General features: G+C 41.8%; 1 protein-coding gene across 1 annotated transcript; it reads left to right on the forward strand.

Annotated features, from left to right (window-relative positions):
* Positions 1-2,329: 2,329 nt before the first annotated feature.
* On the forward strand, positions 2,330-13,751 carry LOC112078389 (gamma-aminobutyric acid receptor subunit beta-2-like; the record flags this gene model as incomplete). Its single annotated transcript, XM_024144654.2, has 6 exons — positions 2,330-2,572; positions 3,076-3,228; positions 6,941-7,185; positions 7,511-7,651; positions 11,544-11,580; positions 11,619-13,751. Coding segments are annotated over 6 exons (1,055 nt in total), but the record flags the coding sequence as incomplete, so codon positions are not given.
* Positions 13,752-14,006: the final 255 nt, after the last annotated feature.

Below are 14,006 nucleotides of genomic sequence, written 5' to 3' on the forward strand. Positions count from 1 at the left end.
GGGTTAACACAACAAATAACACAAAGAAGGGAACGAAGGTTAACACAACAGAAGGGTTAACACAACAGAAGGGTTAACACAACAGAAGGATAACACAACAGAAGACAGAGGGTTAACACAACAAGGGACAAGGGTTAACACAACAGAAGGGTTAACACAAACAGAAGGGTATAACACAACAGAAGGAGAAGGTTAAACACAAACACAGGACAGGGGTTAAACACAACAGAAGGGTTACACGAGGTAACACAACAGAAGGGATAACACAACAGAAGGGTTAAAACACAACGGAACAGAAGGGTTAACACAACAGAAGGTGTTAACAACAGTTAACACAACAGAAGGGTTCACAACGGGTAACACAAACAGGTACAACAGAAGGGTTTTAACACAACAGAATGGTCAAATGAAGTTGCTGCATGGGGCTTCATTCATATAAGCTGAACAGAGGATCTACCCAGTTAGCTAACAATTTTTTGGTCACCTGAAATGTTCTTTGAAATCTCCTTTTATAATTGTATTTATTATTAAACCTAAAATTATTTTCTCCAGTAACATTTGACACACCAGAATATAAATCGTTGAAATAAATAGTAAACATTACAGGAACAAAAATAGAACCTTTTGAGTAACAGTTGCTACTCAACGTGTGTGAGAGCCTCGCGTCCCTGCGTTTGACATAGGCCATAGCCATTCCTACCTTTCTGGCACTCTATGTTAATGTGGTGTGTGTTCTGAATCTCCAGTACCTGTTGTTAGCAATTATGTTATACTTCAATAACACAAACTCCAAAGCAAATCTGGGGGAGGAAAATAGGTTTATTCAAAGAGGACACATCATACGGGTAGGTAGATGGTCATTCTCCCCTGTCCTCAGTGATGCTCTCTCAGTGATTCTCTCTCAGTGATTCTCTCCTGTGGTTCTCTCACAGTGATTCTCTCTCAGTGATTCTCTCCAGTGATTCTTTCTCAGTGATTTTCTCCTGTGATTCTCTCCAGTGATTCTTCTCAGTGATTCTCTCCTGTGATTCTCTCCAGTGAATCTTTCTCAGTGATTCTCTCTTGTGGTTCCTCCAGTGATTCTCTCTCAGTGATTCTCTCTCAGTGATTCTCTCCAGTGATTCTTTCTCAGTGATTCTCTCTCAGTGATTCTCTCCAGTGATTCTTTCTCAGTGATTCTCTCCTGTGATTCTCTCCAGTGATTCTTTCTCAGTTGTGATTCTCTCTCAGTGATTCTCTCCAGTGATTCTTTCTCAGTGATTCTCTCCTGTGGTTCTCTTCCAGTGATACTCTCTCATGTGATTCTCTCCAGTGATTCTTTCTCAGTGATTCTCCTAGTGATTCTCTCCAGTGATTCTTTCTCAGTGATTCTCTCCTGTGATTCTCTCCATGATTCTTTCTCAGTATTCTCTCCTGTGATTCTCTCCAGTGAATCTTTCTCAGTGATTCTCTCTTGTGGTTCGCTCCAGTGATTCTCTCTCTGTGGTTCTCTCCAGTGATTCTTTCTCAGTGATTCTCTCCAGTGATTCTCTCTCAGTGATTCTCTCCCAGTGATCCTCTCCTGTGTTCCTCCAGTGATTCTCTCTCAGTGATTTCTCTCTTCACGTGATTCTCTCTCAGTGATTCTCTCCAGTGATTCTCTCAGTGATTCTCTCTCAGTGATCTCTCCTGTGGTTCTCTCCAGTGATTCTCTCTCAGTGATTCTCTCTCAGTGATTCTCTCTCAGTGATTCTCTCTCAGTGATTCTCTCTGTGATTCTCTCCCAGTGATTCTCTCCTGTGGTTTCTCTCAGTGATTCTCTTCTCAGTGACTCTCTCAGTGATTCTCTCTCAGTGATTCTCTCTCAGTGATTCTCTCTCAGTGATTCTCTCCAGTGATTCTCTCCAGTGATTCTCTCCTGTGGTTCTCTTCAGTGATTCTCTCAGTGATTCTCTCAGTGAGTCTCTCCTGTGGTTCTCTCTCAGTGATTCTCTCCTGTGTTCTCTCTCAGTGATTCTCTCCAGTGATTCTCTCCAGTGATTCTCTCAGTGATTCTCTCCTGTGGTTCTCTCTCACAGTGATTCTCTCCAGTGATCTCTCCTGTGGTGTCTCTCTCAGTGATTCTCTCCTGTGTTCTCTCTCAGTGATTCTCTCCAGTGATTCTCTCCAGTGATTCTGTCTCCAGAACAAAGGAACAGCATGTAGTTTTATAACCCAGCCCTAGCCTGTGGTTGACCAATTAGAATTCCTTGCAATTAAACAAGCCAATGGCCAGATAACAAGTATCCTATTTCAGAAGACATATTCCTCCCATGTCTCTGAACCGTTGATCAATAATTCCCTATTTCAGAAAAAACACTATTTCCATTGATCGCTATTACTCTATTGACTGATCGTCCTTTTGACCTCTCGTCCTCTGTCTCTGCGTTGTGTATTTATCTTCCACTTATTGCAGATGGCTACACCACGGATGACATTGAGTTCTACTGGCGAGGGGGAGATGGAGCCGTGTCTGGGGTGGAGAGAATAGAACTGCCTCAGTTCTCCATCGTGGACTACAAACTGGTCTCCAAGAACGTGGTCTTCTCTACAGGTACACAGTGGCGGCCATTTTGATACCTATGTAGCGTATGTGGGAACTCCTTCAAGACTGTTGGAAAAGCATTCCTCATGATTGCTGGTTGAGAGAATGCCAAGAGTGTGCAAAGCTGTCATCAAGGCAAAGGGTGGCTACTAAAAATATATTTTTATTTGGTTACACTTTTTTTGGTTACTACATGATTCCATATGTGTTATTTCATAGTTTTGATGTCTTCACTATTATTCTACAATGTAGAAAATAGTAAAAATAAAGGAAAACCCTGGAATGAGTAGGTGTGTCCAAACTTTTGACTGTTACTGTGTGTATATGGCTATACAATAGCTTTTCAGGGGTTGATACACAGATATTCTGTATATTACCTTTCTCTGCTTTTTCAGTTCTGATTCCCTCCATGTCAGGTCATTATTTGTAAAAGACAATGTATTCTTAATGGTTTACCTGGTTAAATAAAGCAAATAAAATAAATAGAGTTCTGTCTGTATTCCTCCATGCAGGTTCCTACCCCCGTCTGTCACTGAGCTTCAAGCTAAAGAGGAACATCGGCTACTTTATCCTCCAGACCTACATGCCCTCGATCCTGATCACCATCCTGTCTTGGGTCTCCTTCTGGATCAACTATGATGCCTCCGCTGCCAGAGTGGCCCTGGGTAAGACTGCCCGGCGATTCCATCAATAAAGTGATCGAGATTTCATCAGTCAATCAACCAATCAATCCATAAATCAAAATAAAACTTATACATTATAACGATGTTTACAAACGTTGTTGTCATAGTGTTTGCATCGTTCTAAATGTCATGTAGAACATGTGTTGTTGTTCATCGGTGACGTATGAAAGAAAGAATAGAAGCATTCATATTCTGCCATAAACCAGCTACGATTGCAGTTAGATATATCCTTTGCACCATGATCCTAATGACAATCATATTAGTACTGTGAATGATTTGTGATACAGTAACCTAGATTATTGGCCGATAATGATGTAAAATACTTGATGAGGATAAGGTCCTAATGAGCGCCTCAGTCCATTGACCTGTGTCTGTTATTGATCCTTTATTGTCCTAATGAGCGCCTCTAATAACACAGATGACTAACGTATCAAACACAATGGGTGTATTGGTCTTATAACACAGATGACTAACGTATCAAACACAATGGGTCTATTGGTCTTATAACACAGATGATTTAACGTATCAAACACAATGGGTCTATTGGTCTTATAACACAGATGACTAACGTATCAAACACAATGGGTCTATTGGTCTTATAACACAGATGACTAACGTATCAAACACAGTGGGTGTATTGGTCTTATAACACAGATGATTCGTGCCGTGACTAATACCAGGGCTGCGTACCAAATTACACCCTATTCCCTATATAGTGCATAACCTTTGATCAGAATCCGCATTGGGCTCTGATTAGAAAAAGTAGTGCACTATGTGGAGAATAGAGTGTCTTTTGGGACACCTCCCAGATGGTTAAAGGGGCTAACACTGGGCTGCTTCTTATAGCTACAGACACGGGGTCTGTAGCTTCCTGAAACATGTGGTTGGTCCCCTGGAATTTGAACAGAGACCCAATGCTCAGATACACATGCACGCACGCACAGACGCACGCACGTAGGCATGCACGCACGCAGAGACGCACGCACAGACGCACGCACGTAGGCATGCACGCACAGACGCACGCACGTAGGCAGCACGCACAGACGCACGCACGTTGGCATGCACGCACAGACGCACGCACGTTGGCATGCACGCACAGACGCACGCACAGACGCACGTACAGGCGCACGTACAGACGCGCGACGTAGGCATGCACGCAAAACACACACACACATATGAACGCATACACACACACAATGGGTTCATAGAATGAGGATCTATATGTCTGTATGGTTTCATTAACTCTGTGAATGAGGATCTATATGTTTGTATGGGTTCGCTAACTCTGTAGAATGAGGATCTATATGTCTGTATGGGTTCATTAACTGTAGAATGAGGATTATATGTCTGTATGGGTTCATTAACTCTGTAGAATGAGGATCTATATGTCTGTATGGGTTCGCTAACTCTGTTGAATGAGGATCTATATGTCTGTATGGGTTCATTAACTCTGTAGAATGAGGATCTATATGTTTGTATGGGTTCGCTAACTCTGTGAAATGAGGATCTATATGTTGTATGGGTTCATTAACTGTGAGAATGAGGATCTATATGTCTGTATGGGTTCATTAACTCTGTAGAATGAGGATCTATATGTCTGTTTGGGTTCATTAACTCTGTAGAATGAGGATCTATATGTCTGTATGGGTTCATTAACTCTGTAGAATGAGGATCTATATGTTGTATGGGTTCATTAACTCTGTAGAATGAGGATCTATATGTCTGTATGGGTTAATTAACTCTGTAGAATGAGGATCTATATGTCTGTATGGGTTCATTAGGTTGTAGAATGAGGATCTATATGTCTGTATGGGTTCATTAACTCTGTAGAATGAGGATCTATATGTTCGTTTGAGTTCATTAAGTCTGTAAAGGTGAGGAACCATCTGTTGTATGGGTTCATTAACCCTGTAGAATGAGGATCTATATGTACATTTGGGTTCATTAGTCTGTAAAGGTGCCAAACTACTACGCTACTATGCACTTGTTTACTACTCATGTCACAGTTGGCTGGATCCCGACCCTGTACCAGGAGGACACAGGGTTATTCTTCACACACTGAGCACACTCACACACACCTGACACACACCTGAGACACACCTGACACACCTGAGACACACTGACCCACACCTGGACACACCTGAGACACACCTGAAACACACTGACACACACCTGAAACACACCTGAACACACCTGTACACACCTGAAATACACCTGGCACACCCTGAGACACCCTGACAAACACCTGAGACACACCTGAGACACACTGACACTGAGCACACCTGACACACTGAAACACACCTGAAACACACCTGAGACACATTGAGAACCCTGATACCACCTGAAATCACCTGACAACACCTGAGACACACCTGACACACAACTGACACACACCTGAGACCACCTGACACTTACAACACCTGACAACCCTGACACACACTGAGACACACTGACCCACCTGAGACACACCTGAGACACACCTGACCCACACTGAGACACCCTGAGACACACCTGAAAACACCTGACACACACCTGACACACACCTGAGACACACTGAAAACACCTGAGACACACAGAGACACACCTGCTACACACCTGAAATACACTGACACACCCGAACCAACTGAACACCCGAACACACCTGAGACACACCTGAACCACACCTGAACACACCTGAAACACCTGAAACACCTGAGAACACACCTGAACACACCTGACCACACCTGAACACACCTGAGACCACTGAACCACCTGAGACCACTGAGACACATCCTGATACACCTGAAATACACTGACAACACCTGAGACACACCTGACAACACCGAGACACACCTGAGACACACCTGACACTGAGACACACCTGAGACACACCTGAAACCTGAACACACCTGAGACACCTGAGGACACACTGACACACCCTGACACACACTGAGACACCTGAGACACACCTACACACACTGACACACACCTGAGACACACTGAGCACACCTGAGAACACACACTGACACACACCTGACACACACTTAACACACACTGAACACACCTGAACACACCCTGAGACACACCTGACCCACACCTGAGACACACTGAAACACCTGACCAACACTGAGCACACCCTGAGACCACTGAACACACCTGAACACACTGAGACACACTGAGACACCTGATACACACCTGAAACACCTGACACACACCTGAGACACACCTGAAACACCTGAGACACACCTGAGACACCTGACACACGAACCCTGAGCACACCTGAAACCACCTGAACACACCTGAGACAACACCTGAGACACACCTGAACACACCTGACACACACCTGACACACACCTGAGACACACCTGACACACCTGACACACACCTGAGACACACCTGAAACCACACCACTGACACACCTGACACACACTGACACCACTGAACAACCTGACACCACCTGAGACACACCTGAGGCACACTGAACACACCTGAGACCTGCACACACACTGAGCACACCTGAGCACGCTGAGAACACACATGAGCCAACTGACACTGCACCTTAGACCCCTGACACACACCTGACACACACCTGATACACACCTGACACACAGCTGACACACACCTGACACACACCTGAGACACACACCTGACACATAATAATATATCCATTATTTTGGTGAATGCAGTGATTGTAAAGGTAAAATGTGATCTCCAGGTATCACTACGGTGTTGACCATGACCACCATCAACACCCATCTGAGAGAGACTCTTCCTAAGATCCCTTACGTCAAGGCCATAGACATGTACCTGATGGGCTGCTTCGTGTTCGTCTTCCTGGCCCTGCTGGAGTACGCCTTTGTCAACTACATCTTTTTTGGACGGGGGCCCCAGAGGCAGAAGAGGGCCGCCGAGAAACTAGCCGTCGTCAACAATGAGAAACTCCGACCCGACCCCAATAAGGTTGGTGTCTCCGGATAGAAAGGGAGCAGGGTCAGATTGTTCTAGGGAGGTTGTGTTTTTGGTGTAATGTGGTGTTGGATGCAGTTGGACAACACAGGTTATTCTTCCTCTCAAGGTCAATGTGATGCTTCTGTGATCAACTGTTGACTTGATGTCCTTTACCAGGGTTCTACTACACCTCCATGTCCCATTGGTGTAGCCATGTGTATCTATCAACCACAGTTCAATGAAAATACATCTTTATTAGTTAGACCAGGATCTGACAACATCTGACAGCAAGCTGCGATTTCTCCATGGTAACAGTGCTGATTTTGTATGCTTGCAGTGGATGGTGGGAAATGTAGTTCAGAGAGATGATGCTCTGTATGCCAGAATGAAACAGAGGGAAATTGACGCGTATGACACGATGTGGGATCCCATCTTTGTGGACGATGCCGCATTAGGACTAGGCGAGCAAAGAAATAAGGTACTGGAAGGTTTTGAAAGTCAAAACTTTAACAAATGTCATCAATCTGAATCAACTCCCCCCGATCAGAGGAAAATACTGTAGTATTTTTGTGCATTTCTTTAATTTTATTCTATAGATTTTTAAAGGCAACTTTAATCATCACTTCCCACCATTGTGTTTTTTTCCCTTCTCTTGATTTGCTCTTCATGCATTTTCCTGACAAACACGTCATAGTAATTGTTAAGTAAATTACAGCGTTTGGGACGCAGCCTACGTCTCATTCAAAATATTATACACCTTAAATTGATGGGAAACCAAAAAAAAAAATGAAGGGACAGGAAATGCTGGTTGTAATTGCAAGCTACTCCAAAGTTAATATTGGTGTGACAGAAAAATTGTATATCTGAGGTAAATTGATAACACTCCCAAATAACAAGTGAAGTAATTGAAAGGAAATGAGATGGTTAGTGACATATTATCACTCAGCCTAACAGAGAAGAAAAAGAGAGACAGTTATTTCCCATTCTGAGTTTTGTCCAACTGAGTGGCCTTGGAACAGAGTACAAACTACAGATATCATTGAGAATTAGTTTTTTCCAACTAATAAGTTTGAAAATCTTTTTTTTAGTTAGAGATGTTTTGTTTTGCTTCTGAAGTCAGGCTATGGATGAAGAAACTTCTGATCCGATCCACTTCCTCAGTCCTCACAACGTCTCTCCTAACCTAAACCTACCTTTGACCCCTGAAATATCAACCTTAACCTCTCCTTCATCTTTGCAATATTTCCTTATTACTATTTCTCTCAACCTTTAATCCTCTCACATTTCTTCCTTTTGTTTACGTTGTGTTTGTTTACTTGGTTTGTCTTGTTCTGACTAGACAGAATGTTAACCACATGCTGGCTGAAATTCTGACATGACAATGAGGCTGATTTCTCCATGAGAAACTGTTGATTTGTATGTATATACATACATACAGTACCAGTCAAAAGTTTGGACACGCCTACTCATTCAAGAGTTTTTCTTGATTTTTTTACTATTTTCTACACTGTAGAATAATAATGAAGACATCAAAACAATGAAATAACTGTGGTGGCATATTTCTGCTTTACCAAATCAGGAGAGTTACAAACTTCACACACCAGTCAGAGTTATACTTAAACTACATCTTTAATAATAAGAGCTTTGCAATAGCCTTTGACGTTCAATGATGCGCCATCTCTAATGAACCATTGAAAATGACAACAGAAAACTACAAAGATCTTTTATGGGCAAGATACACCCCTCTCAACTTACATAACGGACCACAGATCTTAGGAACAGTTCAGAAAGGGACTTTATAATTGAGAAAGGAGTATCCCTTAACCAGATAACATTCGGTATAAATTATCGTTCAGTTTGGTCCCTAAAACGAGGTTCTAATCTCGTTCCTGGTACTTCATAGTACAAAAACACCAACTCATTCAATGGCAACTCTAGATCAATTGTCAACTCTAGATACTCCCATGTCAAGTAAACCCCCTCTTGACCCCACTCTTGGACAAGCTCACTGAGGGGAGTGAGCCTCTAGGTCATACACTATCCCAGGATAAGTGTAAGATGAGAGAGGACCTACAATGTTTCCAGACACTGCCATACACCTCCCCCCAATGGAAAAGGAGGGAGTGACTGGCGCAYAGACATTGTGTAGACAAGTAATTAGTTCCCCATTAATCACGCCATCCCTTCACATGGTTTAAGAATAGGTAAAGACACATTCACATATGAAGACAATGTTCCGTTCTGTCCTCTTCCCTTTCTGATATTCTGCATAGCACCARGGACATGTGAAAGACAAGCCTGACCTCTCCCYTCTCTGGGCCCCAAGTRACTGAGCCCTAGCTGAGGGAAAAGTGCAACTGCCAACACTAGAGTCCAAAGGGATACATTCTAATGACAAGTATCTCACATAAGCATATTATGCAACTAAAACATCTTAATGATCTATGTTACCCAACTAATTCTGATTCATCCGCCACATAACACATATGGAATCATGTAGTAACCAACAATTCTTCAAAGTAGCCACCCCTTTACCTTGATGACAGCTTAGCACACTCTTGACATTCTCTCAACCAGCTTCACCTGGAATGCTTTTCCAACCGTCTTGAAGGAGTTCCCACATATGCTGAGCACTTGTTGGCTGCTTTTCCTTCACTCTGTGGTCCAACTCATCCCAAACCATCTCAATTGCGTTGAGGTTAGGTGATTGTGGAGGATAGGTAATCTGATGCAGCACTCCACCACTCTTCTTCTTGGTCAAATAGCCCTTACACAGCCTGGAGGTGTGTTTTGTCATTGTCCTGTTGAAAAACAAATTGTAGTCCCACTAATCGCAAACTAGATGCGATGGTGTATTCCTGCAGAATGCTGTGGTAGCCATGCTGGTAAGGTGTGTCTTGAATTCTAAATAAATCACAGACAGTGTCACCAGCAAAGCACCCCGACACCATCACACCTCCTCCTCCATGCTTCACGGTGAGAATCACACATGCGGAGATCATCCGTTCACCTACTCTGCATCTCACAAAGGATCTCTCATCAGACCAAAGGACAGATTCCCACCGGTTTAATGTCCATTGCTCGTGTTTCTTTGCAGCAATTTGACCATGAAGGCCTGATTCACACAGTCGCCTCTGAACAGTTGAGGTTGAGATTTGTCTGTTACTTGAACTCTGTGAAGCATTTATTTGGGCTGACATTTCTGAGGCTGGTAACTCTAATGAACTTATCCTCTGCAGCAGAGGTAACTCTGGGTCTTCCTTTCCTGTGGCGGTCCTCATGAGAGACAGTTTCATTATAGCGCTTGATGGTTTTAGCGACTGCACTTGAAGAAACTTTTCCGGATTGACTGACCTTCATGTCTTAAAGTAATGATGGACTATCATTTCTCTTTGCTTATTTAAGCTGTTCTTGCCATAATGTGGACTTGGTATTTTACCAAATAGGGCTATCTTCTATATACCACCCCTACCTTGTCACAACACAACTGATTGGCTCAAACGCATTAAGAAGGAAAGATATTCCACAAATTAACTTTTAACAAGGCACACCTGTTAATTGAAATGCATTCCAGGTGACTACCTCATGAAGCTGGTTGAGAGAATGCAAAGAGTGTGCAAAGCTGTCATCAAGGCAAAGGGTGGCTACTTTGAAGAATCTCAAATATAAAATATATTTTGATTTGTTTAACACTTTTTTGGTTACTACTTGATTCCATATGTGTTATTTCATAGTTTTGATGTCTTCACTATTATTCTACAATGTAGAAAATAGTAAAAATAAAGAAAAACTCTTGAACGAGTAGGTGTGTCCAAACTTTTGACTGTTACTGTGTGTATATATATACATATATTTATATATATTATATATATATATATATATATATTTATATATATATTTATTGTATCTTCACAGGATTGTCAACATATACTTATGTGTAATGACTAGCTATTGATTTATATAAATAGAATCTATAATTTAATATGACATTTTATGGTAAATACACTATGCTCTACATTGCTACTGTAAATCAAATGTGTCCCATTAGTACAACCACAGAACAATACTGTACGTGATGAACCCCTCAATTAATAACTAAGAGAAAAACACATTCTTATTAAAACACACACACATAGTGCCTTTTAATTAACCATAAAGATAGACACCTTTAAGTATTTTAAGTGATCATAGATTATTTAAGAATAAGATGACCTATGAACCATGCCTCATTTTATCTATCCATAAATATAGACATCTTTCAAATATTTTAAGTAAGGATAGATTATGATGACGTATGAAGATGACGTATAGATTACGTATGAACATCCTCTCACGGCCCCTCCTCTTCCTCCCCCCTCCTCCTATCACAGATGACCACCTCCCTGACTGATGACAACATCCTGTTTGGTACCTGTCTCTTATACACATCTAGATGTGTATAAGAGACAGCCACTCCCGCAGGGCCGCCTTGGCCCGCCAGAACTACGGCGGCGGACCCCACAGCGCCCTGGAGCGCCACGCCACCCAGAAGAAGTCCCGCCTACGGAGACGGGCCTCGCAGCTCAAGGTCAACATCCCTGACCTGGCTGATGTGAACTCTATCGACAAGTGGTCCAGGATGATCTTCCCTACCGTGTTCTCCTTCTTTAACGTGATCTACTGGCTGTACTACGCTCACTAAGGAGAGATGGATGGAGGAATATCATGGATGAGAGAGAGAGAGAGAGAGAGAGAGAGAGAGAGAGAGAGAGAGAGAGAGAGAGAGAGAGAGCACCTATTTTTTTTCTGATTCATTTTAAAGAAATGTGTGAAATAAAAGAAAATCATTTTGTAAGGAAGGAGCGCAACACCCAAACACTTCTTCTACAGTCAGCTTCTATCTGCCGTGACTCTTTTATGATCTGGGAATAACCTCTAACGACTGACTGACACTTCAACAGAGGAGAGGAGAGATTTTAAAAAGACAAGACAGACAGACATGGTGCCTGTTCCTGAAGAAATTTCAATATATCACTCTAATATTTGTCATTCGTAGCTTAACTCTCTGTGGAGCAAATATTTATGCTTGTGTTTGCATATACTTTAAGGATTTGTTTAGTTTTAGTCTATGTATTTCGTTCATAGCCGAGCTATCTGCATCCAGGAAAGCTTTTCTCGAGGGTTTTAAAGGGGTTCATCCTTGATTAAACTATTTTCCTGTAGTTATTGTAATACAAAAACATTCTTTAAAAAGCATGCTTCTATTTCATTTCTGCTGCATCTCCATCTTTATCGATGGAGCACAAAGCATTTGAGTTTTTAACTAGTTGAGGTTTTTTTCTTCTGTGTAGCAAAGAGTGTCTGCAGAACTCTTTGCACCCCCATACTGTAGCTTAGGCTGAGCTTGGGGTTCAATTGGGGACCAACAACAATGGGCTACTGTAAGAAGATAGTACCGCAGATGGTCAATAGGGGGCACTCTTCTCTATGGACATTCCAATGGGTCTTCAGTGTTGCCGTTTCTGTCCTGCCAATTTGTGGGTTCATGACCTTTAACCTAGAGATCATGACCCATCATCCATTCTGGCCATTGAAGTTCCCGTGAAGGTTTCATATGTAAAATTATGGTACGACCGTGGATCTTGAAGCTCTAACCTGCCAAGTGTTTTTTGATCTGACTCTTGTTGTACTGACAGAATCTAGTAGTCCATCATATCCAACTGGCCTGGTTTAAAGAGAGAGACAGTACTGTATAACCCTTTGCCTCTGCATTGCCAGTGTGGGCGGCATCAAGGGGAGAGAATGGCTTTGTTTATTTATTACCCGGGGGGGGCGCTTATGTACATTGCTGATGGACATCAAGAGAGCTAAGCCCATCTTTCATTGCAATGAAAGTTGCTGCATAAATCTAGTAATCCACAATCATATCAATAGAGTTTATTGGTTCTACAACTTTGACACGTTCCATTGTGATTAGGTTTTATGTTTTGATGAATTGTAGATATAACGTTTTAAAAATCATGTTATAAAGGACATGGTCCATTTTTATAAACTAAATATTCATGAAAAGCCAGATGTATAAATATTATGAATGAATTATATATTTAAATGGGTCTGTTGTTGTTTTTTGCAGTCTAACTAACAGGTAAAATGTACCGTGGCCAGATTATAAAAAGAAAAAATCTTAAATTCATTGAAGGAAAAAATATATATATACTTTTTTCTGACACTGTACTTTGTACTTGGAGTTTTTTCTTTGTTTATATTTCTTATTTTTTTCCCATTTCTTTCTACTTTTAAAAGCAGCTACTTGGCAGCGAGGAAACTGAAGCTCTACCAACTACCAGACACTAATAAACCATTAGTCTTTTTATGCATGGTTCAAAACCATTTTTTCTCTCTCCAGAAATGACTGTGACAGGAATCAACCCGAGGTGAATCAACCACGTTACCACCACGCATCAGGCATATTTTCTACGAAGTTCCTGTAAATTCCAATTGTAATATTTCATAATAATGACTCATGTAAATAACTTGTGTATTGATTGTCAGCCATTATGAAGATGTACCTAAATTCAATTAAAACTCAATTCAGCCTATATATTAGTTCATTTACCGAATGCATGATAACACTGGGAGAGACTGTATGTATATAGAGGCTCTGGGAGGGAACAGACAAACAAGCAAATGAGGGCTGCAGATGTAATTCTCTCTCTCTCTCTCTCTCTCTCTCTCTCTCTCTCTCTCTCTCTCTCTCTCTCTCTCTCTGAATAGGCTATAATTGACTGATAGTATAGCAACTGAATAGGCCTGGAATGGTGGGACTGATAGGCCTGGGGATTGACTGAATAGGC

This window comes from Salvelinus sp. IW2-2015, unplaced genomic scaffold (genome assembly GCF_002910315.2).
Source record: "Salvelinus sp. IW2-2015 unplaced genomic scaffold, ASM291031v2 Un_scaffold5611, whole genome shotgun sequence".
NCBI lineage: Eukaryota > Metazoa > Chordata > Actinopteri > Salmoniformes > Salmonidae > Salvelinus > Salvelinus sp. IW2-2015.